The following is a 27,541-nucleotide window of genomic DNA, read 5'->3' as shown; positions in this document are numbered from 1 at the left end:
GTGAAACAATATGTATTGATAGAAACCATTTTCAGTACTATCTTTAACAAATAAGGCCATTGAAAACAAGAAGAAAAATAGCTTTTTAAGAACACCCCCCCCCCCCAAAAAAATAATAATAATAAATACTGCAGATAAAAAAAAAGGCAAAGCAATTTACTTTTAAATTAACTTCAAGTTGTAAGATATTCTATGGTAACACATGAAATATTACATGTAAAGTAAAAAATAATGTGATATTGTTTGAAAATTTCATGTATTTTAATGTATATCCATCTCAATTTTGATTCATAAATTATAAACAATTTGTAGTCTAAGCAAAAAAAAAAAAAATATTTGAATAACAAAGAAAAATATTTTGTAGGGAATTTCAGTCTTAAAAAATGTCATTCACTGAATCCTTAGAAGTTCTAAAAATAGCTCAATCTCAATAAATGGACGGAAGTTTGAAGTTTATCACAGTCACATAATGTTTTGAAACTTGGAAGTATGCCGATGCCAACAAAGACATTATGAAGAAGTCATGTATCTCCTCTCCTGCTTTGACATGTTTATAAGGGTTTATAAGTTAAGCCGTAACTGATTTTCAGGTCCTCGTTCTGTCCCACTTCCCTTTGTTACGTTGTTACTGGTCGTGCTTGTGTTGCTGTCAGTATCACATTCACGTTCTCTTGTTGACTCTCCTGAAACCCGGTGTGTCCACTCACCATCTCACTGTAACCATAACACAAATTATATTTTCGATGATATTCACATAGATGAGCTGGGGGGCAAACTGTTTTATATCACATGAATTTTCTTTTTTATTCACTTGTCATTTGGCTGATGCTATGGCAATCAAAATACTGCTTTTAAATTTACCTTTACATGAAAGAAAATGGGGGGAAGTGCATTTGAAACATTGCTGTCAAACAAGCTGTTTAAGTGGTAAAAATTTAGTTGTTGTTAACTGGTAAACATTTACCAGTATTTCTTGTTGACCAACTGGTCAAACATTTAAGGACGATTGAACATCTTCTAAAAGAAATAACTATGATATCAATAAATCATCATATGTTAAATTTCCTTGAAAAACTTTCATCCTCAGCAATGATTGGTCTAAAAAAATGCCCCCATATAATTTACTGAAAATGCTTGGATTTCTGTTTTGTCTTCATCTTCTAATTGGGAAAAATGTCATAACTATGGAAAAATTGCATTTCAGTCAGCAAAAGAACCCCCCACCCCACCCCACCCCCACCCCCCCCCCCCCAAAAAAAATAATAGACTCAGAATTTTTCAAGCACAGACATCAAAACTGACAGAATTTATGGTATAACATGTCTAGTGTGGACTAGTTGTTTGAACAAATGGATAATGTTCTGCGAGTTTATTACCTGAAATTGATTTCTCCATCCCCATCACTGTCCAGTTCATTCAGTAAGATTTGGACCTCCTCCTGAGAAAGCTTTATTCCTGTGTCCTGTCAGAAACATCAAGAAAACAAAGGGTAAAAGTGAAACAAGATTAAACATTAGATCTGATCTGATTAATATATAAACAGTGATGTACATGTAGCTGAAAACTATATATTTTAACTAAGTAACAAAAAAAAAATAATTAAAGATAATACATCACCTCCAAATGATTCTTAATGAAGAATTACAAGTAATGTATATTATAATAGTGAACACAACATTACATTTGTAAATCACAAAGTTTGAGAATTAAAAATAAAAAAATACAATGGGTATATGTATATAGTAAAGATTATATATAATTGTTATATATGCATATGGGGCTTTCACATTACTTTTAGGTATGGGGCCACATTACGTTTAGGTATGGGGCCAGAGTCATTAAAATTGGAAAATTAGTAATGTTTTGGGATGAATTGGGCAACTCAGTCAACATGCAAAAGAAGACTTTTAAACTAGAGGTCCTGTAAGCACTGAGCTCACAAAATGATACGCCGCCCTCCTCCCCCCTCCACTCCCATATGAGTATATATAATGGCAAAGTGAATTTTCTTGGCAGTATGAAAATGAGATTCTGTGAAAGTTCCATTGAATTTCATTCAGGGGTGTAGGAGAAGTTGCATTAACAAAATGGGTACCCCCTTTAATGAGCTTAATGGCAAAGTCCATGTTTTGCTACAGGATACCCTAAATATCTGTCCTATCAAAATGTAAAATAGGAGGTGCACAATGGCACTATATGTGACAAGGATTCTGTAAAAGTTTCATTAAATCTTGTTCAGTGGTATGGGAAGAGTTGTAGATAAGAGATGGGTATACCTCAAATATTAAAGAAACCCCAAATATGTGTCGAAATGTAACATGTGAGATGCACAATGCCACTTTGTAATAAAAATTTTGTGAAAGTTTCATTAAATTACATTTGGTGGTGTAAGAGGAGTTGTGGATGGCTACCTCCAAGTCTAACAGACTAACAGATACCACCATCACTATACATGTATACCCCCCCCCCCCCCTTTGAACTTAAATTGTTTGCATGATCAATTCTCAAATGTTCTGAGTCAAAATTTGGTAAACAAGTTTACACAAAAGCTGCCAGTTGTTTTAAACCTGATTAATGATAATATTTAGACTCTATAGATTATTATGTACATGTATGTATATATACCTGTCCAAATAAATATTTCAGGGTATTTATTGACCCTTATGTAAATTTCAACTCTACATTAAGGATTAACAGGCCATTACCACTGAGTATTACTCATTCTATCATTAATTATTTATTATTAGCACAGATTAAGTTTTATTAGATGTAGATATAAATTATATATTGATTTATATCCAGTACTATACACAAGCCCCATAACCACATTCATTCAAATTAAATATGTGACATATGCTTCATTTCTCAAAAGAGAGTGGTGAAATGGATTATGGATTTCACTTTAAAAAAAAGAAGAAAACAATTAAGTGATACACGTACACTTTGTCAAACACAATATTACTGGTGTTAATGATGGATTAAAAGTGAACTCCATTATCAAACTGGTACATTTTACCACCTTAATAAACATGTACATGTAAATCCACATAAATTTTACCTTGAATGTTTCAGATTTCACAAGTTTTTGTAAAGCAGCCTTTGCACACTGATGAGTGTAAAAAATGGGAAAGATTTAAAGAAAATAATCAATCAGAAAATATTTGTGTTCTCAAAACTGTAAATAATTTTTAATTGTTTAAAATTTTAAAAAAAATCTATTTTTTCCCCCCAGAAAATGTTACTGTTAACTGATGATCTTACTAACCTCAATCCCTTGCTGAAACTCTTCATAAGTAACACTCATGCTTCCGTCTTTGTCGAATTTATTAAAGAAGTCCACTAAACGAAGATTGTTCTTTTCAATGTAGTTGGTCAGTTTCACCATAGGGTGGATCCTGGCTCGTGGCTTCTTAGGTGGTTCCATACCGCCATGCCTCATCTTGATATCAGGAATCTGCTCTTGAACTTGTTTGAAAATATCATCAAAGTCCTTATTCACAAGAATATCCTATAATAAATACAGATAGAAACTGATATGAGAAATGATTCAATATTCCTGCTTTGTACATGTAGCCCAATATCAAAAAAAAAAAACAAACAATATACATGTATTTCACTTTTGATAATTAAGTAACAATCCAAACTTTTAGCAGTTCCTTTAAAAGCATATACAAGGTTATATTTCAAATTTATGTTAAGTTTTTTTCATAGCAAACACATGTACATAATATGGCTCATTTTAAAAACATTCCCTTATATATACCTGCATTTTGCCTAGCTACTGAAAGGTACATAATATACATACATGTGTGCATAAATGTATAAATTATGTATACACTGTACATATAAGGAGAGGGGGGGGGGGAATTACCTTAAAATCAATTTCTCTTAGTCCACAGTTTGGATTTCTGAGAATGGCTGCACAAATTCCATAACAGCCTGCTGTCTGCATTGGATTTCTACCCATCTACAAATGGAAAAACCTGACTTAATATTTCAAACATTTTAACACTCTAATATTAGAGAACCCTTTGATTAATATTAAAAATAGCTGACTAATTTATGCTTTTGAGAAAAAAATTTCAAAATATACAGTAGGGGTGAAACAATTTACCAGTATGCCGCAATACCCCAAAATTGTATCATATATTTCGGTGCAAAATACTTATACCTGCATACATATTATAACAATTTAAATTATTTATCCTTACACATTGTGAAAGATAGCTTCCCATTTCATAAAAGAGGGACTTCATATAAAATTATGAAAGGTGTTTTCCCGTACGAAAGTTCGAGGCGGAATAGGCACGGCTTGGGCACGGCTAAGGCACGGAACCCGCACGGGTTTTTAAAAAGCCGTACGGGTTCTGCATGTCCAAGACACGGACACGGATTCTGAGTCTGAAAGTGAGGAATCCTCGGTTACAGAAACCCATGTGGAGGCACGGAATCTGTGTCCCAGGGAGATGGTTTTTAACTCAAGCGGGTTTTGCTTCAAAGTATTTATTCATATCTCACAGCTTTTTACTGAGCATGCTCAATCATAACTTCCTTTATTTGAATATTGAATTGGAGGGATTCATGGTCATGAGCTAAGAATGTGTCTTTTTTACTCTAGTTAAAGGATATTTAACTAATAGATGTCAGTTGGAATTGTATTTATGTCAGTCTGGGATGATTTCATCACTTTTGAACTAAATGCAGTAAGTGTAATATAGAATAAATAAGTCAATTTTTCAATTTGCAATGTTGACAATGAACCTGATGAAATAGTCTTCATTTATTTGAATGACTTTAGTTGGACTTTCACTAATTAATCCTTATACATTTTATGTGTCATCACTGTGCTACAGAAAGTTTTATTTGAATTAAATTCTTTTTCAGATTGTGCAAACTCAGATTATATAGAATTACAATTGAATTGTACATTATCATTAAATTCTTAATTAAAAGCTAGCATGGATTGTAACTGATAAAGTAAATCTTTAACACTTAACAGAAAGTAAATGGACACATTCATATAAGATTTTTAACTTTTAAAATTCTAAAACTAAGCATAATAATAATGTAAAGCATTGTGAAGTTTGGTTTCAGTCACCATTTTGGCATCCACAGTTACATCAGGAGATTCTCTAAAGGCCCTGACCTAGATCTAGACAAATGCACAGATCCCGTGACTCCATATATGGTATATCACACGGCTTTTTTGACACGGGTTTCCAAAAATCTGTGTCTCCATATATGGAAAAGGACACGGGTTTCGGACACGGGTTTACAGAATCCGTGAGTCTATATATGGAAACTAGCACGGCTTTCTGACACGGATTTTGTAAAACCATGTGATCTAATTTTAATAATTCGGCCAATATCCCGTGCCGTGTCCGTGCCTCGACCACTTTTAGGCACGGTTTTCCATACATATTTTACATAGGAGCAGGAATGCTATAAGCACGGGTTTCTGGAAACGGAATCCGTGCCTGAGCCGTGTCTAAGCCGCCCGGACTGTTTCGTACGGGTTATTGTGTTATGTATTGTGATACAGACAGTATATTGCTATGCACTTCAGCCATATTATCACACCCCTAATAAGGATACGGTACATATAATATGATGATATGTATGTAAATCTACTGGTCCCTCTTAGATGTAATACAAGTATACATGCAAGTAACGACTGTTTATATGCCAATTTTAATGCAGTTCTATAGATCATCATGTCCCTGAAAAGTGGATAAACTTACTCTTAATGTGGTCAATGTTTCATTTGCAGATACACCTTTTCCTATCAGAACAGCTCCTTCTGAGGTAATTCTGTTATTTCTGGAGAAAAAAATTGTTACATTACATATGCATATATATTTATTTACATGTTTTTACTAGTACTTTTGTTCCATGTTGAGCATTTGATAAAGAGTTGTTTCCCTTTAGAGGAGCCATTTTAATTCATCTTTCTTACGTTAAATCCACTTCCTCTAAAACTTGATTCCCCTTTAAGCAATCACCCAGAGCAATGGCTCCCTCCAATCCAAAGCCATTCCAGGACAAGTTTATCTTCTTCATATACACATTATTCTGGTGAGAGAAAAAAATCAAGAAAAAATACTCAGAATCAGATTTGACATTCATTTTAATGCAACATAGCCTCCCTGTAAGAATTTGGCAAGAAACATAGTCTGAAATAATGGTACAGAGGAACTAAGGAGGCAAACACTTTATACCTACGGCATATCATTGTAAACAAGAGATGTTTGTGAAACACTTATGCCCCCCACCCCCCCAACCCCAAATAATTGGAAATTTTTCTAAATCCAAAGGTGCATAACTATGCCAAAAATTGCTTGATCATATCCAAAACATAACTTGCCCTATATATTTTTATGATAAATCTGTATACCAAATTTCATTTCAGTGTGTGCAACCTCTGCGAAGAAAATGAACTGAAACTGCAAATAATTGGAATTTTTCTAAGTCCAAAGGGCATAACTCTGTCAAAAATTGCTCGATCGTACCCAAAACAGAACTTGACCCAGATATTCTTATGATAAATCTGTATACCAAATATCCTTTCAGTATAATGTGCAACCTCTGTGAAGAAAATGGATGGAAACTGTTGGTGGACCGACCAACTGACAGACAGCAGCAAAGCAATATGCCCTCCCTTCTTCTAAGGGGGACTTAAAAAAACATAAAAATGTGCAGTTAAAAACATACCTTTAAGCCGTGAGCTATTGCAACAGCTCCTTTCCTGCGTATGGAGTTCCAACTGAGATCAAGTTCTTTGAGTGAGCTGTTGTCAGCAATGGCAGGACCTAAGATGACCCCTGCGTTCTCCCCAAATAAATTATGGCTTAGATTCAAATACTCTAGTTTTGTTGAGTTCTGTGAAATATAAAGGAAAACAGTAGTTTTCAAAGGTCTAATAATCTAAAATTTGACATGGAAGTTTATTTGAAAAATTGTTTCTGTAGCCTTTATGTATGTTGTGAATCATTTATGAACCATTCACCATTATGGATCCTACATTTCACATACTATAGTTCTGTATTTTGGTTTTTATGTCTAATCAGGGACCAGGTTTACCCCCTACTTTTTAAAAATATTTTGTTAATTTTCATTTTATTCATTTATTTTTTTATTGTTAAGTTTTATCCATTGCCTTACCATTATTGCATCGGAAAAGTGAATGGCTGCCTTGTCATCAAAATCGTTACCTAAACAAAGAATTACCAACACTATGAACATGTTCAAAGTAATCAATCATCTAGAGTCTACTAATTATGTGACATATTGACCTAAAAGTATTCATACTGTGAGAAATAACACTGACAAGAAAGTCCAACTTCATAAAAAGCTCTCAATAATCAATAAAATAAATATATCATCTAGGTGTTACTTTCTAAGGAATCTTTGTACCTTAGTGTGTACAAATGTGAAGAATTATAGACTGTCCCTACTTCAGTATGTCATAGAATTGAAGACCTCCCCTGATTCATTTAATCAGTAACTTAGAGAATTATAGAGTGCCCGGATTCAGTACTTCGTTACTCACCAGACAGAGTGACTTGGTTTAGAGTTGAGTTTTGTTGTAGTACTTGTGATAGACATTCTGATTCAGTACTTCATTACTCACCAGACAGAGTGACATGGGTTAGAGTTGAGTTGTAGTACTTGTGATAGAGATTCTGATTCAGTACTTTGTTACTTACCAGACAGAGTGACGTGGGTTAGAGTTGAGTTTTGTTCTAGTACTTGTAATAGAGATTCTGATTCAGTACTTATAATTACTCACCAGACAGAGTGACGTGGGTTAGAGTTGAGTTTTGCTGTAGTACTTGAGAAAGAGATTCTGCACTCTGAAGGCCAAGCTTATTTTCAGATAAATCCTACAGAAAATAATAAGAATTCTTGTAAATCAATGAATCAGTGACTAAAATCAATTGGATTTTAAATGGATTCAATTCAGTTGTTCAAAATTTTCAACAAAAACTGATATAAGGACAGAGTTATGGTATTTGGCAAAAATTTTGTAGTTTTAAATTATATAGAAACAACCTGTTTTGCTTTTTGATAACGTTAATATGATGGTCAATCAATTTTGCCCTAAGTAAATGAGTGCAGTAAAACACTCTTATAGCAAACATGCCTATAATGAATTCACATTTACAGCAAAGTGATTTTTATTCAATGTATGTGGCAGATGAACAAAAAGACAGACAGACAGACAATCTTCAAACTCTGTTGGCAGAGGCAAAAGCAAGAATGTTAGCATATTGTCATTATTCTGCATGTACTTACTAAATGTGTAATAAAACAGTTATCCCTGAGCATCTCACATACAGCATGGCCTCCATGTTGCCCCAACCAATTATCACTGAGGTCAAGGGTCAAAACACTGGTATTGGACTACAAAATACATGAAAAAAAAACTAAATAAAACTGCTGTTATATGTTCTGACAAAGACATGTACAATATAAGAGTATTTTCTTAATGACCAGTCTTCCAATGAAAATCTGTTAAAATTTATCATCAACGACCTAGCTCTGACAAAGTCCTTTTGAGGGGAAAAAAAATTAACAAAAAATTTGTTTACTTTACTTGTTGTATCTTTTAAATATACCAGAATAAGGCTTTGTGTACAAATTGTTTATTCTGATTTGATAATTCTGCAGATATGCACCCTCCAGTTACCCATATTATCACTGTGATTTCATATTTTTTTGTTGAACACCAACTTTCATGGATGATCCAAACCACAAAAATAGGTGATCACAAACTACAAATTTAACTTATTAGAGAAAAGGATGAGGTAGCTATCCATGATACCACATATCAATGAAATCGTACATATCTTTTGTCAAAACTACAAATCCCCATGAAAATTGATGAAACCATGAAGGACATAATCAGCATACCACTAGGGACATTGCAATGGCCCTCATTCCCTGTGACCCCAGACCATGGTGCTTCATGCTGAGGTGGGGATCATTCATGTGACGTAGGAAGTAGGATGCAGGAACAACACCTGCTTTTTTACATCCTTCTATATAGGCCGTCCTTCCTGTAGGATCATAGGCAGTGGTGGTCTCTGTAACACACACATAAGGAATTAAACAATCAGTAGAAGTGTGACAGGATAATTCTTTCTTTTTTTTTTCAAGGGCAAAGTAGAATCCATAAATAAAATTTCACCAATTATAAATGAATCTTAAATATTTGAAAACTTCTAAAATATTTCATGAATCAATACAGTATTTTAATAAAGAAGAAATGAGTAAAATTAGCCTATAAATCACCATTTATTCAGAAAAAAAGCATTCATTACAAAAAAATTTATATATCTAAATTGCGCTGGAAACTTGTAATTGTCTAACAACAAACTGACAAAAAGCAGGATGCAACATATTAAATATTAAGAAGCAACAAATGATAGCTACAGGCTGTTTTTACACACACCATTGATTAAAGCTATGCAGCTGCACACCTTAATTGAAAATCAGTGCACTACTTAGACCTACATCAATATGATGTTTAATTAAGAACCACATATAAATCAATGTCTTTTTACATCACCAAGGCTGTTAGGCAACATTATAAATGTCTTAGATCCAGCTAATGTAATAAATAATACACCAATGACCAAATCCAGTTAGTGCAATATTCTTTCAAGCTAACAATGTCAAAATAAGCTATGATATAAACCATGTACACCTAATTAGTTATTATCCTTCATCAAAGTCATTGCACCAAATTCCTCCAAATGATTTGACCTTGACCTCAGATTAGTGAAAAGTCCTTGACCTTCACCAACTATAAATATGTTATTACCACTGTTGGTTCTGTATAGGAATAGGAGCTCTGTCAAACTATATTCCTCTTCATCTATACGTATAGATATATACAAAATAGGTCTGGATATCAAAATTGAATAGAACAATTGGTGAGCTCAATTTTGAGTGGTTTTGTCCTCACTTTCAATAATGACAAACGAGATTATTAATTACTACTTGCAAGCAGTAAGCTCATCATATCCCAATGCATATACCTTTCTGCTATTATGTGCAATTTTAGATAATTATACATTTGTTAATTTATACATGTACTCTAAACTTCATAGTTTATTTTCTTATGAAGTAGTTTTCATATAACCATGCAACACAAATTTTCGTTTTTTTGCAATCTTAGACTATATTAGTGAATATCCTTTCCCTATTTGAATCTTTTTTTTAAATTTTAAACTGTGCTTCTATATATTACCCCTTGGTAATACTGACACAATATCCAGGAAATATATTTCCTACAACAAGATAAACACTGACGGGAAAACACAGAACATCATGTCAACAACTAGTCTAAAAAATGCCAGATCTACATACACACATGCACAAAAATTTAGTCTAAAATATCACACAAGAAGACTATTTAAACCTACTAAGAGCTGCAAATAGATTATCGCTAAACTTGAGGTTTGTATCTATAGCATAAGCTGTTCTCAGATACTGGAAGTCTGCAACCAGGTCTATAGAAACTCCGGGAGTAGAGCCTGCTCCTAACGAAAGCATGCAAGGGACAGAAAAATGAGAATCAGTTTGAGAAACACTTCACTCAGTTCATAAATATCAGTGATAAAAGATTTCATAGATGCGAAAATTGCGCCTCGTTAATCCTGACACTTGTGTTCCAAAGCAAATTGTCTGGATTAATGGATTGTCCAAATTAATGAAACTTGGTGTATGTAATTATAAATTGTTCCTCACAAATTTCGTCTGGAAGTTGAAGTGTCTGGATTAATGAGGCTCCGCCGTATAAGCTTTTTTTTTTTAATGTTTTGAGACATTTTATATAATTATTGCAATCCCTTTAATTGCTTGGCAATTCTGTTGATAAGGTTATTTTCTTTTCTTGAAAATAATGTAAAGGTGGGAATTTTTATTCATAAGACAATTGATCCCATGGTAGTGTTTTTTTAAAAATAAAATTGATATACCGGTAAGATTATCAGCAGTAACTATTAAGCATCCATTGAACATGAGAATGATTTCTATACTTATTAATGACTTCAGTGTAAAAATTTTTGGAATATCAACATGTAATAAATGTAAATGAACATTTAATTTTACATTTCACTACAATTTATAAAACATTTTGTATTAAAGTTCTTTGTCATAAAAAATTTTAACATCAAAACATGACAAGCAGTTTATTAGATAAAATCCATCACCAATGTGTAAAAATCTCAAGATTGAATGGAACTGTGACTCAAGGAATAGTGAAGCAAAGATAAAATTCAATGCAACTTTTTCAACTGCTTCATAAGAGCCATGAAAAATTAACACATGAATACAGAAATATTTCCATTAAAATGGAAATATAGCATGGTGTTATAATTTTCATCGGAATGAGTTCACCTTTTTATAACATTACCCATCATACCTTTGTCCTCCAGATCAGTGTCAAAGGCTTTCTCATCACTGATATCGACCGTAGTGAAGTCAATCTCAGGTTGGAGGGGGGGCCTCGTTGGGATTTCCTCATCACTGTCACTATTGTCTGAGCCAGGTCTAGGTTTTTCCAGGCGGGATCCACTACTCTCTGGACGGGACTTTCTACTGCTGGCTCGACTCACTGTCTGTAATGATAAAAGTTAATCAATCCTTTAACTTGATATTTTATGTCTTCCTATTTTCACAAGTTTAAAATATTTATTTCATGTGGTGGTATGAAAAGAAGATTTTATAGCAATGGGGTAGTGGGAATACTTTCATATGATAAAATCCCTTGGGGACTTCCATTTAAAGTGGCACATTGTCTAATGTTGCAAAATTGGACCAAAAATACCATCAATTATCAAATTGAATAGGTAGCATACAATCGACTATATAATCAATAGTGATAGTTTGAACTGTTATTAAAGGTTAATATTAAATAAAGTTAACCATGTAATATTCAGAGAACCACATAAATGAAAGCAAATTTTCAATATAAATCTGCAACACCAACTTTAAATCATGCTTAGTTGAGAAGTCTGTTCTTCATTTGCACAAAAAGTAGAGTAAGGTCCTTTAATAATGTTTGAACTTAAACCAGTTGTTTTTAAAAAAAAAAAATTCAGAATATTTCATGACTATATATCAATGTTAAAATTTTCTCTCAGTTGTTGCCAACACACTGCCTTCAGCAATGATTTTTCAGAAGCCAGCCACAAACTATCATAACATTACTCTAAAACACACACAAACTTGAATTCTTTTTTTCACACAACTCTCTCTCTTTCTCTCTCTTAAAAATGATCCCATTATTATGTCTTCCTTCAAAAATCCCTCTTCTTCTTGTTCTTTTAAGAACCCTCTCTACACTGCACACTAAAAAGTTCTGATTCGGTGGTATTTTTATGTAGTTAGAGTAATTTGCCCCTAGATTTAAACTAGAAGAAAATGAAATTTACAGTGTTTTACTCAATTTATCAATTCAAGCATTATTAAGATTTTACAATGTAATAGGCAAAAATAAATCAACTGAATGCTTTATTTGCATGCATTTTCCTCACATAAGGGAACAATAGTGATTTCTGTTCATCAATACTTTCATTATCTTTGGCCGTCACGGTAGCTCAGTCGTGATCTTAAGGTCGTGTGTTCGAATCATGGCTGCAACTGACCGAAGTTGATAAAAAATAGCTAAAAACTGTTCCTTCGCCGAGCGCTAGGCACTTTGAAGTGAAAGTTGTGGGTCCTTCAGATGAGCTAGACCTTACAAAAAGAGGCTCTGTGTCACGGTAGGTGTTGGCACTATAAAGAACCTATATGGTGACGTCTCTATATGAGTCAAAAATTCTCGAACAGGACATAAAACAACAAACAATAAATCAATCAATCCATGACCTTTGTCTTAACATTTTTTTTCGGGGAGTAAATGCAAGATTGACCCTATGTTGAAAATGAATTGGATGAGCTCAATATTTACAACTTCATACAATAAAATTTTCTTGATGTAAAGCATTTTGCCTAAAGTGTATAGAGGGTCCTTGTGCACCACAGCTTTTCTATATCTTTAAATATTTTCCGATAAGGTATTTAGCTTTACCAAAGCAGCAACTGTTTGTTGAGAATTTTTTTTATGAAAGGGGGGGGGGGGGGAGAAAAAAGATTTTGTTTGGGACAGAATATTTAAGCTTTAACCTGCACTTACGATATTGGTATGTGCAAGATGACATTAAAAATAAGTACCATCAACTCAGATTGACAAGATGAACCATGAATTTTGATGTAGTGGAGACATAATTATGTTTAAGTGTACTTCAAAAAGCTCTTCTCTTCTATTTTAAGTTAAGAAAATTCTTTTCTCCTTTTTCTCATGTTGAAGTGTCAGTTGATTCTACAAATTTCAATATACTCTGAGGGTATCAATACTGGCAGATTTTAGTTCCTTTATATACTCAAGTTTTAAACAGCCACCTGTGTAGATACCTATATTCCTCTAGAGAAGTGATGACTTCATGTTAAAGTAGTCCTATGTCCAGTCATAAAAGAAACAAAATATCTCTTTATTCAAAATCTCAGGTGCTACAAATTTATCATCAGACTCAATGAAGAGTCTTTTCGATTTAAAACTTTATATTTACACAGATGTCAGACTTTTTCATCTGGGCGATATATGGGAGTGAAATTTTTTATATGCAAAAGCATGCACGAAGATAAAGCCCAAATCATTGTTATCAGTAGAGACTGTGACTAAATAATCCACTCAACTGTAGGGTACAAAAAACTCAGAAAGTTAAACCAAGAAAACGTATTTATACTACAGGGTTTTCATGTCCAAATTTCAAATTTAGATTTAGAAAACAAAAGCTTTAATTATAGAAAATATTCCAGAAATGAATTTATAAGTGTGTAAAAATTGATTTGTTGTTGACAATTAAGACAGGCATGACAACTATAAAAAATTGTGACCCAAACTTTGACAAAGTGGGCTAAGTTGCCTTATTCCCAGTGCAGCTGCTAATACCTCCATAATATTATGTCCAAAATTGGACAATTCTTCTTGAAAATATACTTTTGACAAAATACAGTAAATTTTAACATAATGAAATTATGTCAAATTTATGTTACCTTTTTGCTGCAAGCCACACCTCTTGGATTAATAACTGGATGAGTGGACATGCGATAGATTGACATTCGTAGTTTACTATCCATTGTGCTATCAATACTGAACAAATTAGCCTTGACAGTTTGTAGAATCTGACAAGTTAAATAATCCAGTATTTATCAATTCTGCCACTAAATCAAATATTAATCACAGTAGTACCCTAATCAAGCTGAAAATCAAATTGATCCGAAGAATGTCCATCATTTTCCCATCATGGGTACAGCATTGTTGAATTAAGACACAATGATCTATACACCTGTATATTAACAGCAACCAGTTTGTAATCAAAGTCTCAGGTGTAGAGACAATCACTGTTTTATCACCCTAACTTGTCCTTATTGAGTATGATACTCTGATAATCCACTCCAGGCACTGACTGTATTATCAGTTTAAAGCATCCCACTCAAATATTTCACACAATGAAACACAATGGCATTTCTACATTGCTTTCCAAATGTGAATAAAACTGGTGTCATTTCAAAGAATTAAGGCAAAAAAAAAAATTTTGAATAGATATCAAATATCAATTTTTAAATTATTTTTCTGGTAGAAATTAACTTTAGAATGATTTAATGTTTTTTGTTTGGCCAAATTCAAAATCAGCAGACCTGTTCAAATCAATTCTAGAATTTCACATATAAAAGTTTTTTCTTTCAATTTCAATCAGCCTTTTTTGTGTATCCAGCTATAGAAAATATTTTTATGTGCACTTTCAAACTTGATTTGCCTAACATATACTTTGGAAAACTTTATGTGAAAACAGAAAATCCTCTTTTTAAAGCCCTGGAAGCTCAAGAAAATGGACCCTCAAAAACTTCTTTCCACAGCTGATCGAGCAATTCTCCAACAGAAAATCCATATTTCCTTTTCCAAACACCTCATTTGCAGTCAAATTTCAACAGGCAATAAATAAAAATTCAAGTGTTTACTCTTTTGATAAAATATAGATCCTTTAAGTACAAAATATAGTGTTCCTTGAGCAAACAGTTGAAAAAAAAAATCCTTGTCGATCAATGCAATTTGCAAAGAACAGTCTCCCTAAGAACTAGTAGTTCCCTCTTAGCACATTTCTTTGTTGGATACATCTAAAATTTCAGTGCCAGCATTATCAAATAGAAATAGTGTTTATAATCAAGCTGGTCCCTGGATACCCTACAGTGAAAAAGAGGCATAAAAAAACTTTTGAGCAGTGTAGCTCAGAGGTCTTAAAGACACAGGAAATAATCCACACTAAAAAACATTGATCAAATCCTGCCTGTGTAAGCCATGGGGAAGCTGTCACCACCAAAACCCCCGTACAAACACAACAAATTGATCATCGAACAATGTAAATATCCACATACCCAAAAAAACTTTATTTGAACCTGTTTAATATAACATTTACAAACTATTGGGGAATCGTTTAAAATGCACTCAGAGGGACAACAATGGTATAAAAGCCTTTTTCGTTTTATTAATGTGAAGTATCTTCTATGACTTCCCCTCTGTTGATGCCCCTCCCAAGCAAATTTAAACATTTTCAGAAACAAATTCAGTGAAGAGTACAATATACAAGCTGCATGGACTTAAAAAAATCAATTATCAGTACAATCACACAGGAATTCCATTTAATAACCAATATTGCTGGTAATAACTTTCAACAAAACATTAAATCCTAAGCAAAGAAACTTTAATTTGATAATAAAATGCCATGAAAATTTCTTTATTAAAAAAACACTTCCTGTCATCAAAATTCATTGATAAAAATGTAAATACAAATGTATTTGTTAATGTGATTTGATTTTGGTGATTTTTTCTTCTTGGCAATTTATTCCTTTAAAATGGGTATACCAGTATTTGAAAATGGATGTTCAAAGAGCAAAAAAAAAAAAATGTCTAAAAAAAGCTTAATATCTTTCTTCTGAATTTCCCCACAACTAGAATTCCTTCCTCTGATTATATCTGAGGTTGTTCCTCTTTCAGTTGTCCACTTTTGTCCCTAAGACAGTTCTGCTCTATATAAAATCCACTTTTAAATTAGTTGTTTGTGTAATAGTTTGACTGTGACAGCTGCACTTTGAGTTGTCAGCTCTGTTTGACATTTATTACCTTTAGTTGTCACTGACAGATTTACCTCAGATTGTCTATGTAACCGTCCTATCAGTTGTCCATGTAAAAATGCTACATTTACTGGTGTGTGTGTGTGTATGTGTGTGTGATAGCTTTACCTTTGATTGTCCATGTGACAGTCCTACCTTTACAGTGTGTGTGATAGCTTTACATTTGGTTGTCCGTGTGACAGTCCTATCTTTACAGTGTGTGTGATAGCTTTACATTTGGTTGTCCATGTGACAGTCCTACCTTTACAGTGTGTGTGATAGCTTTACATTTGGTTGTCCATGTGACAGTCCTACCTTTACAGTGTGTGTGATAGCTTTACATTTGGTTGTCCATGTGACAGTCCTACCTTTACGGTGTGTGTGATAGCTTTACATTTGGTTGTCCATGTGACAGTCCCACATTTACGGTGTGTGTGATAGCTTTACATTTGGTTGTCCATGTGACAGTCCCACATTTACGGTGTGTGTGATAGCTTTACCTTTGGTTGTCCATGTGACAGTCCTACCTTTACTGGTGTGTGTGATAGCTTTACCTTTGGTTGTCCATGTGATAGTCCTACCTTTACTGGTGTGTGTGATAACTTTACCTTTGGTTGTCCATGTGACAGTCCTACCTTTACTGGTGTGTGTGATAGCTTTACCTTTGGTTGTCCTACCTTTCCTTTTGTGTGTGATAACTCTATCTTTGACTGTCCAGGTAACAGTCCTTCCTGTTTTTATGTGTGATAGCTTAACCTTTAATTGTCCCTGTGACATCTCTACCTTTACTTTGTATGTGTGATACCTTGACCTTGAGTACCCAATGTGATTGTCCTATTTTTACTTGTGTGTGTAACATCTTACTTTCAGTTGTCCATGTGTCAGTGCTACCTTTACTTGTGATGTGTGATATACTTTTCCTTTGCTTGTCTATGTGACAATGCTAGCTTTACTTGTTACACCTTTACCTTTGCTTGTCTGTGTGGCAATCCTCAAAGCACAGTACCTTTACTTGTTTGAGAGCTCTACATGGTACTTCTAATTGCCTGTATGAGATGTTTCTGTAATAGTGTCTCTCTGTCAGCTTTACATGTATCATAATTGTGTGTATACTATTTTAATTTGCTTGTGGAAAAAGCTTACCTTTGATTTCTGTGTAAAACATTACCTTTGGTTTTCTGTTGCTATGGCGACAGAACACAGGGGGTGGTTTAACAATTAGGCGGTCTACAATTGGCCGATGAAGGTGAATCATTCCGTGCAAATTAATTGCTGAATTCTAACATGAAATAATTTTTTAAAAAGTTATTTGGCATATGTTTCTTCACAGCGAAAATTTGTAAGGTCATTAGTTATATCATTAGCACCAGTACAAGTCCAATTGTCTTGCTTTTCCTTTCTGGTTTTCGATTTATATTCCCAGAGAAAAACACCAAAAACTCAGAAATAAAAGAATCTCATAAATGCTCATAATCCATTTCACTTTAAATAATTTAAAATGCTCTAAGTCCATTTAATGATCTTAACCCACAACAAGTTGAGATATCCATTTATTTCCTTAAGATTTTGCGATGTGACAGCGTCTTGTAAGGGACTAGAATTTTATATGTATCCAGACATCAACACTTTGTTAGTGTATCCTTGGAAACGGTAACATTAAGTAACTTTATTGCACTTTAATTCACTAGGTAGTCTTTCAGTTAACTAAAAAGCAGTGCAGAAAAAAATCAATTCCCATCCTTTCCCTGTCCAAATGTCTTAAGGCAAAACGACAAGATGGATATAACTTAGCAATATCCAGGTAGGGCTTCCATTGAAATTATTTTTTTCGTGGTCCAGGGTTCTACTGAAGCTCAAAATTGCCTTATGTGATGTCTCATTGATGTTTAATGTAGTTTGTCATTTTAAGCAGATAAGTTCAGAGCTTTGGTTTGTATATTAAGACACTTGGGGTATGTCACGGAAAGTAATACAGGTCTCTCCTCAGTTGAGACACACTGTCTCCCAGCACAACCAGTCTCAAGTGTTTTCTTGGTCATTGAAACAATCCAATCAGTCATTTGAACAAGGTATTACTTCCAAGAACTTGTTGAAGATATATCATTTTACAGAATGATGGTCTTTAAATACTTTGCTGTCAAACTTGAACATCATACCCTGGGAACTTTGTGTATATTCACATAATTAAACAATTTTTTTGCAAATGAATATGAATCTCGGATAAATTCTATTGGTACTTTTGGTTAAAAAAAAAAAATCAGACTCAATCAGAAAAGAGTTAATGATTCATAAAATATGAACACGTTATTTTTAGAAACCATGCATGAAATAGCTGAAATATGTACTGTGTGGACTAGAATAATGTGAGGTTTCAGTAACACATTATTTTTCCTTTAGATTAATAGTTATAGACTGATCATGAAGTGAAAGGGACACATTAAAAACACTGTTAATTATTGCACTAATGTAATCAATGATGGAGGATCTGTTTCTTGCGATGCTTAGTTCCGCAGAATCCTTTTGACTATTAATGTGCATGTTTTAATTATTCTCCCAATAAATTTGCTTTGACAACATCAACCAAACTTAAAATATTTATAAAAATAATTTGTGACTTTCTACTCTAGTCTTTAGAAAATAGGAATAATAATAAGAATTGTTGTCAGAGGTGTACGAAAGATAGAATTAAAACAAGATTTATAGCAAACAATATCTCCCAAAAATCTAAAGTACAGTTACGTCACAGAATTGAAATTTCCAGGTGAATTAGTTGTGATAAAGTAAGGCTAATATTACTGATAAAAGTGTCCTTTAAACACCCCACTCTGAAATTACAAATCATTAAATTGAAATTGACAGCTCTACCCGGATTTCTTCTTTGTTTGATAAAAGATGTCTGCCATTTCATATCAGGAAAAGTCAGACATGTCTATACAAAAACAAATTATATCTGTAATCCCTAAATTAAAAAAAATATGACAGCAAACAAAGAAAAATATCGGTTAAAGAATCAAATACAATTTTATAAAATCTTGCAGTATCTGACTAAATTTCCACATTTTAATGAATTTAATAAATTGGCAATTCATTATTTACATTTCTTGTGTGCAAATTCCTACTTCAGGGCATTTAAGTGCTACAAGATAAGTGACCTTTACAATGTGTAAATTCCCTCTATATATGCTTGCCTAATAATTGCTAAAATGATCAAGTGTTCCATAAGACATCCATATACATCCTTTTTCATATCCTGATCTTATAAAGATGACATAGTCCATGACCTACTGAGACTTATATGCAGTGTTGCAAATTTTCCTTGTTTGATAATTTTTCATCAATTGATAATTTGCATCTAAGGCCACCTAAATGATGACATCTACTTAAAGGACATCATCAGCATCATCTACACAAAAGGTATTTTTTTTTAATAACTAAGTTGAACAAAAATTTCTCTATATCCATATCACGACACTTAAAAAGCAAAATCCTCTTTTTTAAAATTAGTCTGTCTGTTTGTCTTGTTCAAGGTTGGGGTCAGAAAATGGTATAATCCAAACTGAGCATGTAACATGATTTAACATATTACGCAAAACAACATAACTTTACTGAACACAATGGGCATTGGACAAGTCAATGTAAATTAGGAAAAAGAGACCTCCAACACAACTTTCTGAAAAGTAAGACACTAAGAAATCTTAAACACTAAACTTTTAAAACATCTCCATGCAAATCGCCAATATTGGATCACATGCTTACTTTAATTTACACCTAAAACAAAGTAAGCAAAGAAACAATCTAAATTACCATCCAAAGTATGGAAGAACTTGTAAGAATTTTCAGAAGGCCAGCCTCTAACCCATATATGAGTCGCTGCAATAATTATTAAAGGCTAATTTAGTTTCTAAATTAAGCCAGTCATCTTTGAAATCATGAGAAAAAATTAATAATTCTCCCAATGCTGCCATTATAAGCATATAAATGTCAATAAAACACATTTCTTTGATGGACTGTCAAATATACTGGAACCATACAAAGCAATGGCACTTTAATGAATTGCATAACATTAGAACATAAAAGTGTGCTTAATTTCAATATAGCCACTCAGTGTTTTTTTTTGACAAAGTTGTGGAAAACTCTATGCTGTTGCTAACCTGCAAATCTTGTATTGGAAATTTGCTGCAAACAAGATATAATGCAACCAACCTTTTCAACAGAGTGTTGTTAGTTGCCTAGTTCTTAGCAGAACTCCTTAAAAGTGTTCTCAGCCCAAATCAAACAACAAACTTTTGGAATTGTACCACTTATAAAAAAAAACGACATTGAAAACATTAGTCACTTTGTTTTTGAAAGGGGGACTAAAGGGCTACTACTAACCATGTTAATCAGCAGATGTTCTGGATCCGCAATTTCATCATTATAACCCTCATCCTCAGAATCTGCCTCGTTTCCACTGAACCCCTCCTCATCCTCCTCCTCACATCGCGTCAACATCCAATCCATCTCCAAAAATTATATAACTGTCACAACACAAATTATGTCTCCTTCAGTGTCCTACTTCACCTATCCAATTAATTTTCATGTCTGACAGGTCACTGATCGAAGTTTTCTTTTCTCCGACATGAAAACTCTTTTATCCGCATAAAAATATAAATAGTCTGACTGAGTACGTCTTAATCCCCTAGAACAGACCCTGATAAAATTCCAGGGATCTCTCCAAATCTGTGCTTGACTAGACTGATTATAGGTGTATCCACAACAGATCCAACTCAGCTAGGTATATATATACCCCTGTTTTGTTTAAATTCCAATTACAAATGAAAACAAATTATAGATTTAATTTCCAACATCTTTGCGAAGTGTCACTTCAGGTGAATTATGGACGTTCCTTATTGGCTTTCTATACAATTCTACTTGGCAATCCAAAAATGCACAATATTGAATACCAATACTTATGACATTTGCTTCATGACAAGCCTACACAAAAAATAAATCAAGTTTAAAATGTGTAAGTCAGAATCAATATACCCGAATGTGTTAATCCTTAATCCTTATCAGCTTAAAAAAGTTTTGACGAAGGTTGAGTGCCAGCCAACCAAACAACCAACAGATTATCTCAAAAAATAACAAGTCATTATCAATTATTTCATTACTTCTGCATTTTAAATCACTAAATTACATGTAAGTTCACTTTTACATGGATCGGAATGAATGCATTTATTAACAAATAAGTTATTGTATATATCATGGCCATTTAAAAAAATAAAATAAAACATATGTATGCTTTTAAATTTTCAGTTCAATTGCTTGAGAGTAAATAAAATAAAATGAGAACAATTTTCTTCTCAACATTATCTTTAAATATGAGACCAACTGTGAAGTATTATCTTCATAAATCAGAGAACTTAAAAGAACAACAATGCAGGCAATCTGATCGACCTATACTGGACTCCGAAAAAGTACCTCACTTAAGCACTTTAGCAGAATTATATACACTCAATAGAAAACTTTTGCCTAATATTTTCTTTTAATATTTAAATGATCATTTTCAAGAATTACTTATCTAAGTGATCATTTTCAAGTTATTACTAATATGTTGTTTTTTTTTTCCCTATATCGGGGGGGGGGGGGGGGGGGGGGGGTTCTATTCAGATATTTTAAGGACGTACGCAATGTAATTTGAACTTTATTGTCTTTTTCCCTGGAGCTGAAGAGTTCCAATACTTGAAGGGCCTATTTGCTACTCTTTTTAATGTCTATATATGGTGCTGCACACCTTTTCTTAAACAACTTTGGATGAAAAAATATCTAGAATATAAGTTTAGTATTTTTTGTGTATTTTTCTTTGAATAATACACAATTTTTCATCACTTTATATCTATTCAAAACCCCTGGTAATGCATGTTGATTTTTTGTCTGCGATCATCTAATTGTAATATAATTTTAAATTAAGGATATCTTGAAAAATTATCAGTAGGTAAGGTACATTGCGTATGTCCTTAATTTTTCTTTTGAACAAAATATAATACCGGTATCTCAAATTTCACAAGTACCTAAAAAGTTAGAGTTACTCTCTGTCATTATTCTGGAGAACTTTGTCTTAAAATTTATGCACTTATTTCTCAAAAGTAAAAAAAAAAAAAAAAAAAAAAAAAAAACAAGAGGCCCATGGACCACATTGCTCACCTGAGCACTTTGGCTAGGAAAAAGCAGAAATTAGTTCAGTATTGAAAAGTTTAAATATAAATTAAGTAGTCCCAACCTATTAAAAGGGGGAGGGGCATGATTTTTCAAACTTGAACCTACACTAACTGAGGATCCATATTTCTTTGACTAACCATGACTTTAGAAGATTTTTAAAGATTATTTTCCTGTAAGTTTTTTCTTCTATTGTGCCCCCCCTTCCCCTACCCCCAGGGTCATTGATTGATTTGAACAATGTTGAATATACGGTAACTGAGAATGCTTCTGTATTAATATAACTAACCTTTGCTTTGCTGTTCTTGAGAAAACAATTTTTAATGATCTTTGCTATATAATTCTATGTATAAATTTGATCCCCTGTTGTGACGTCCCTACCTATTTGAAGAAAATATGAATCTACACTACCTGAGGATGCTTCTATATTAATACGAGTCATCATGACTTTCCTGCTTTTGAGAAAGGGGGGGGGGGGGGAGGGGTCATGATTTGAACAAAATTGAATCTACACTACCTGAGGATGCTTCCATGTAAATATGACCAAGCATGGCTTTGCTTTTCCTAAGAAGATTTTTAAAGATTTTTTCTATGTATTCCTATGTAAAACTTTGATAGCTCATTGTGGCCCCACCCTACCCCTGGGGGTCATGATCTGAACAAACTTGAATAAACATTACCTGAGGATGCTTCCACCAAAGTTTCATCTTTCCTCGCCCAGTGGTTCTTGAGAAAAAGATTTTTAAAAGATGCCATAAATTTTTCACTTATTCATAATTATCTCCCCTTGGAAAAAGGCATGGCCCTTAATTTGAACAAATATAAATTCCCTTTACCCAAGGATATTTTTTGGCAAGTTTGGTTGAAATTGGCCCAGTGGTTCTGGAGAAGAAGATGAAATTAAGATGAAATTGTAACAAGAGGCCCTTGGGCCACATTGCTCACCTGAGCACATTGGCTAGAAAAAAGCAGAAATCAGTTTAGTATTGAAAAGATTGAAATATATAAATGATTACAAATACCCCCCATCCCAATGGAAAGGGGGGGGCATGATTTATTCACACTTAAATCTACACTAGCTGAGGATGCTTTCATATTTCTTTGACTAATCAATGCTTTCTTCTGTATGTTTGATCTTTTATTGTGGCCCCGCCCTACCCCCAGGGGACATGATTTGAACAAATTTGAATATACCTTACCTGAGGATGCTTCTGAATTATTACAACTAATCATGGATTTGCTATTCTTGAGAAGAAGATTTTTAACAATTTCTCCTATGTATTCTCATGTTAAACTTTGATCAACAATTATGGCCCCTCCCTACCCCTGGAGGTCATGATTTGAACAATCTTGAATGTAAACTACCTGAGGATGCTTCCATTTAAACATGTCTAATCACTTTCCTTTTCCTGAGAAGAGGATTTTTAAAGATTTTACATATGTATGTACCTACTGAAAAATCTGATCGCCCATTGTGGCCCCTCCCAACCCCTTGAGTCATGATTTGAACAAACTTGAATTTACACTACTTGAGGATGCTTCAGTATAAATATGACCAATCATAGCTTTGCTGTTCTTGAGAATGAGATTTTTAAAGATTTTTCCTATATATTTCCATGTTAAAATTTGTTCACTCATTGTGACCCCAACTTAGCCCTGGTGATCATGATTTGAACAAACTTGAATCTACACTACTTGAGGATGCTTCCATATAAATATGACTAATCATGGCTCTGCTTTTCTTAAGAAGATGATTTTTAAAGATTTTTCCTATGTATTCCTATATTCCTATGTAAAACTATTATTGCCCATTGTGGCCCCACCCCTATGTAAAAATTTGATCACCCATTGTGGCCCCACCCCTACCCCTGAGGGGTCATGATTTGAACAAATTTGAATCTACACTACTTGATGATGCTTCCATATAAATAAATTTTGATCAGAAAAGCTCACTTGAGCCTTCAGCTCAGGTGAGCTAAAACGTTTACAATGATGACAAAGATGACAACAACTACAACAACGACAGACAAAGTACAAATTTTAATCAGAAAAGCTCACTTGAGCCTTCGGCTCAGGTGAACTAAAAAAATCCCAGTGAGTAAGGTATGACTTTCAGAATCTTGACAAACACAAAAATTACACCCCACAGGATCAAATACTACTAAGATTAATAGAAATGAACAAAAATTTCAAATTTTCTTACTCCCATAAATGATTTCCACCTTGACCCAAGGTCAACCTTTATATATGAAAGGGCAACAAGGAAGCTCTATCTTTAGCTTTAATTTCTGAACATTTGATCCCAGTAAGCTACAAACTACCCCTTAGATTTTAAATAAAATTGATGCACTGCATGACCATGCATACATGTATAATGAATCTCTTCAATCAATTTCTGCTTAAATTCATTTGTTAGCTTTATGTTATTGATTTATACTGAAAATAAATCCTTTAATTACACATCATGTCATATTATATTGCATTTTTTGTTTGACATCTTTCACTGATGTTTGTAATTAGAAAGTAAAATTCCAATCTCGATACAATCAAACTTGATGCATTTCAATTCACACTTCATATTTTCAAAGCACAAGAAAGGAAAGCAAAATACCCCTGTGGGTTTACACAAATATTAAAAACAGATTTGTCAGAACATGAAATGAAATTGCATAAATATGATTTAATTCTCTTTGTAAATAAAGGCAGTGGAAGACAAATAGAAACCTCAGAATGAGCATAAAACATGAAGCAATCACTGTATATGAATGTTTGCATAGGGATTTTTATTTCCTCTTTAAACTGCTTGACATGCCAAAAAGTATATCATAAAACAACATATATCATACATGTATATATCACAGATTTTTCTTATCTATTATTAAATATTTGCACATGAAATTCATTCTGAATAAATTCACCAATCTTATTGGCGTGAGCTTACAATAAAAGGGACATAACTTGTGTACAACTATTGGTTTTAAATATTGATCCAATTGCCAAAGACAGCTGGCTAGTTTCTGAACCACATGATCAAAATGCTATAAAAACAATCTGTTACCGTAATTTTTAATGCTATATCTCTCTTAAATCTGTAGATTCTTAAATTCTGAAAGTGTAATGTTTTAAAACATTTTAATCTTAGATTTCATCAATTATGAATTAATATGGGATTATAGTTTCTCTGTAAAATGCAATTCTTGAGGTAAAATAAAAATGTCTTTGTTTTTTTTATAAACAGTACGGAACATGTATTATTAGTTGCTTATCAGTTTATCTGAAATGTCAATTTCGATCGATTAAGAATTCATATTATTAGCAGTAGTTCAAAAATAATCTGGAAATGGAATTGAAGTATATATCTTGATCAGTCCTATCTGTGAGTGGCTGTCACATGTACTTAGCGATCTGGCTATGCCCTGCATGATGAGTTTACTGTGAATTCTTACTTTAATCCTTATGTGTATTTATAAACTCAGTCTACTTCTAACCATGTAGTATGCGTAAAAGAAGGATTTTTAGAACTAGAATTGTATCATTTGTTGAATTGTACCATTTTATTGGTTATACAATTCTAATATTATACTTCATGGCTAAAGATATGTGCAGTGTATCTTAATTAATACTTTATTTCAAAGTTGCTATGGCCTTGTAAACTGACATTGGTCTATTGATGTCAAGATGCACCCTCTGGTCAAAAACCTATATTCGTGGAGTGATCTTGACATATGACAACCTTTTACAGGTTATGGTAACAGGGATTTTTGTTTTGAGTCTTTATAGTCTGTTGAAATTTGAAAATTTCATAAAATTTTCTTAAAATAACAGTACAAAAATCTGCTTTTCATTTTAGAACACTTCCACAAACTTTTCTATTTTTTCACTTGACAATGAGCACTCCCCCACTCAATACAATCAGTGATAGAAACTGAAATGAAGATCTTTCTTCATAATGAATCTCTAATATTTCTTAATTTCATATGTTTATATAAGGTATTAAGGGTCATTGTCCCTTTGTTCACTCATGAAATTTTTCCTTTCAAATTAATAATTTTCAAAAAAAAAGTAGATAAATGTAATAATTATAATAAAAGTACACACAATTTATGCATATCCTGTGGGCCAAAATTTGACAAAAATGTTTTTATTTTTATAAAATGACAATTTTATAAAGGAAGGATAGTCATTTATCCCAGTGAGAGTTATCTCTTTCATCAGAGGGTCAGTATACTGTTAAAGTATATCATTGAGGGAGTTAGCAAGATTCCAGTTCCCCAAGGCCAGGACTATCTACTATTTCCTATTTACTATTTCCCGAGGCGAAGCCAGGATTAGCTCACTTGACTAACACACGGGGATTAGTCCATTCTTAACGATTTCTAGGGAATTAGTCAGTAATAGTCACATCTAACGATTTAATGTTATATAGGGAAAAATCAGTAGAAGTATAATAATGAACCTTAAACCTAACCAATTTTGCCTTTAATGACCTTGACCTGAACAAAAGGACTTTGAACATTTGGGGGGGGGGGGGGGGGAGGGGCTTAATGTCCATAAATGAACATTTATGAGAATGAGAATGATTTTTCTCTTATTAAAATTTACCGCTAATGTATAAGTAATTAACAATTAATTTAGCTCCAGTTCTGGGATTTGAACTCCTTTTAACTGAGAGGACATTAGCATGTGACATCACATCACTGATGGATGACAAAACCTGCGAATATTGGCAAAATCCTCTGGTCTGATAATTTTTTTTTTTTTTTAAATCATTATGCAATAAATCATCATTGAAGAGTATTTACGTTTACATAAGTCTGTCAAGTGGCACTTCAGAAAGTGGCCTTACCTTTCTGGAGCCACCAGTTCCTGGGCGACTTGAAGTCTGTGACCGAGTGCTTCCTGGACGAGGATATTTATTTTTACTTGATGTTGGACGATTCTGCTGGGGAAAGTGTGTCTGTAAACGACCTTTACTGGTCAGGGGTCTGGCATGGTCATCCACTGCTTTAAGTTCCTCCTCTGTCTCTTCCCTGATCACTGAAATGGGTTCCTCCTGCGATTCTACTGGCCATCTTCTAACCGCCTTGGCATTTGGAATATCTTTTTCACCCAACTCCTGATCCAT

At 33.3% G+C, this 27,541-nt stretch overlaps 1 protein-coding gene across 5 annotated transcripts; it reads right to left on the bottom strand.

The window, feature by feature from the left end:
• Nucleotides 1–280: 280 nt before the first annotated feature.
• On the bottom strand, nucleotides 281–27,541 carry LOC133171482 (leucine-rich repeat-containing protein 74B-like). Of its 5 annotated transcripts, none has more exons than XM_061306234.1 (15): nucleotides 27,263–27,541; nucleotides 11,432–11,627; nucleotides 10,431–10,547; nucleotides 8,914–9,086; nucleotides 8,296–8,403; nucleotides 7,790–7,883; nucleotides 7,162–7,211; nucleotides 6,712–6,879; nucleotides 5,957–6,072; nucleotides 5,742–5,820; nucleotides 3,872–3,967; nucleotides 3,266–3,508; nucleotides 3,059–3,106; nucleotides 1,377–1,462; nucleotides 281–714 (listed from the first exon to the last, which is right to left on the bottom strand). In XM_061306234.1, the coding sequence occupies exons 1-15, from the start codon at nucleotides 27,539–27,541 to the stop codon at nucleotides 618–620; spliced, it is 1,950 nt and encodes a 649-aa protein (XP_061162218.1). In that variant the 3' UTR covers nucleotides 281–617. The 5 variants fall into 5 exon arrangements, with proteins under 5 accessions (XP_061162218.1, XP_061162220.1, XP_061162222.1 ...); XM_061306236.1 differs by lacking the exon at nucleotides 27,263–27,541 and adding an exon at nucleotides 20,596–20,716; XM_061306238.1 differs by lacking the exons at nucleotides 10,431–10,547; nucleotides 27,263–27,541 and adding exons at nucleotides 9,827–9,880; nucleotides 20,596–20,716 and having other exon boundaries at nucleotides 282–714.

The sequence above is a fragment of the Saccostrea echinata genome, unplaced genomic scaffold (assembly GCF_033153115.1).
Source record: "Saccostrea echinata isolate AGI-Se365-2 ecotype Australia unplaced genomic scaffold, CSIRO_AGI_Sech_v1 ptg000054l, whole genome shotgun sequence".
Lineage (NCBI taxonomy): Eukaryota > Metazoa > Mollusca > Bivalvia > Ostreida > Ostreidae > Saccostrea > Saccostrea echinata.
This window is presented reverse-complemented; position numbering and strand designations above follow the sequence as displayed.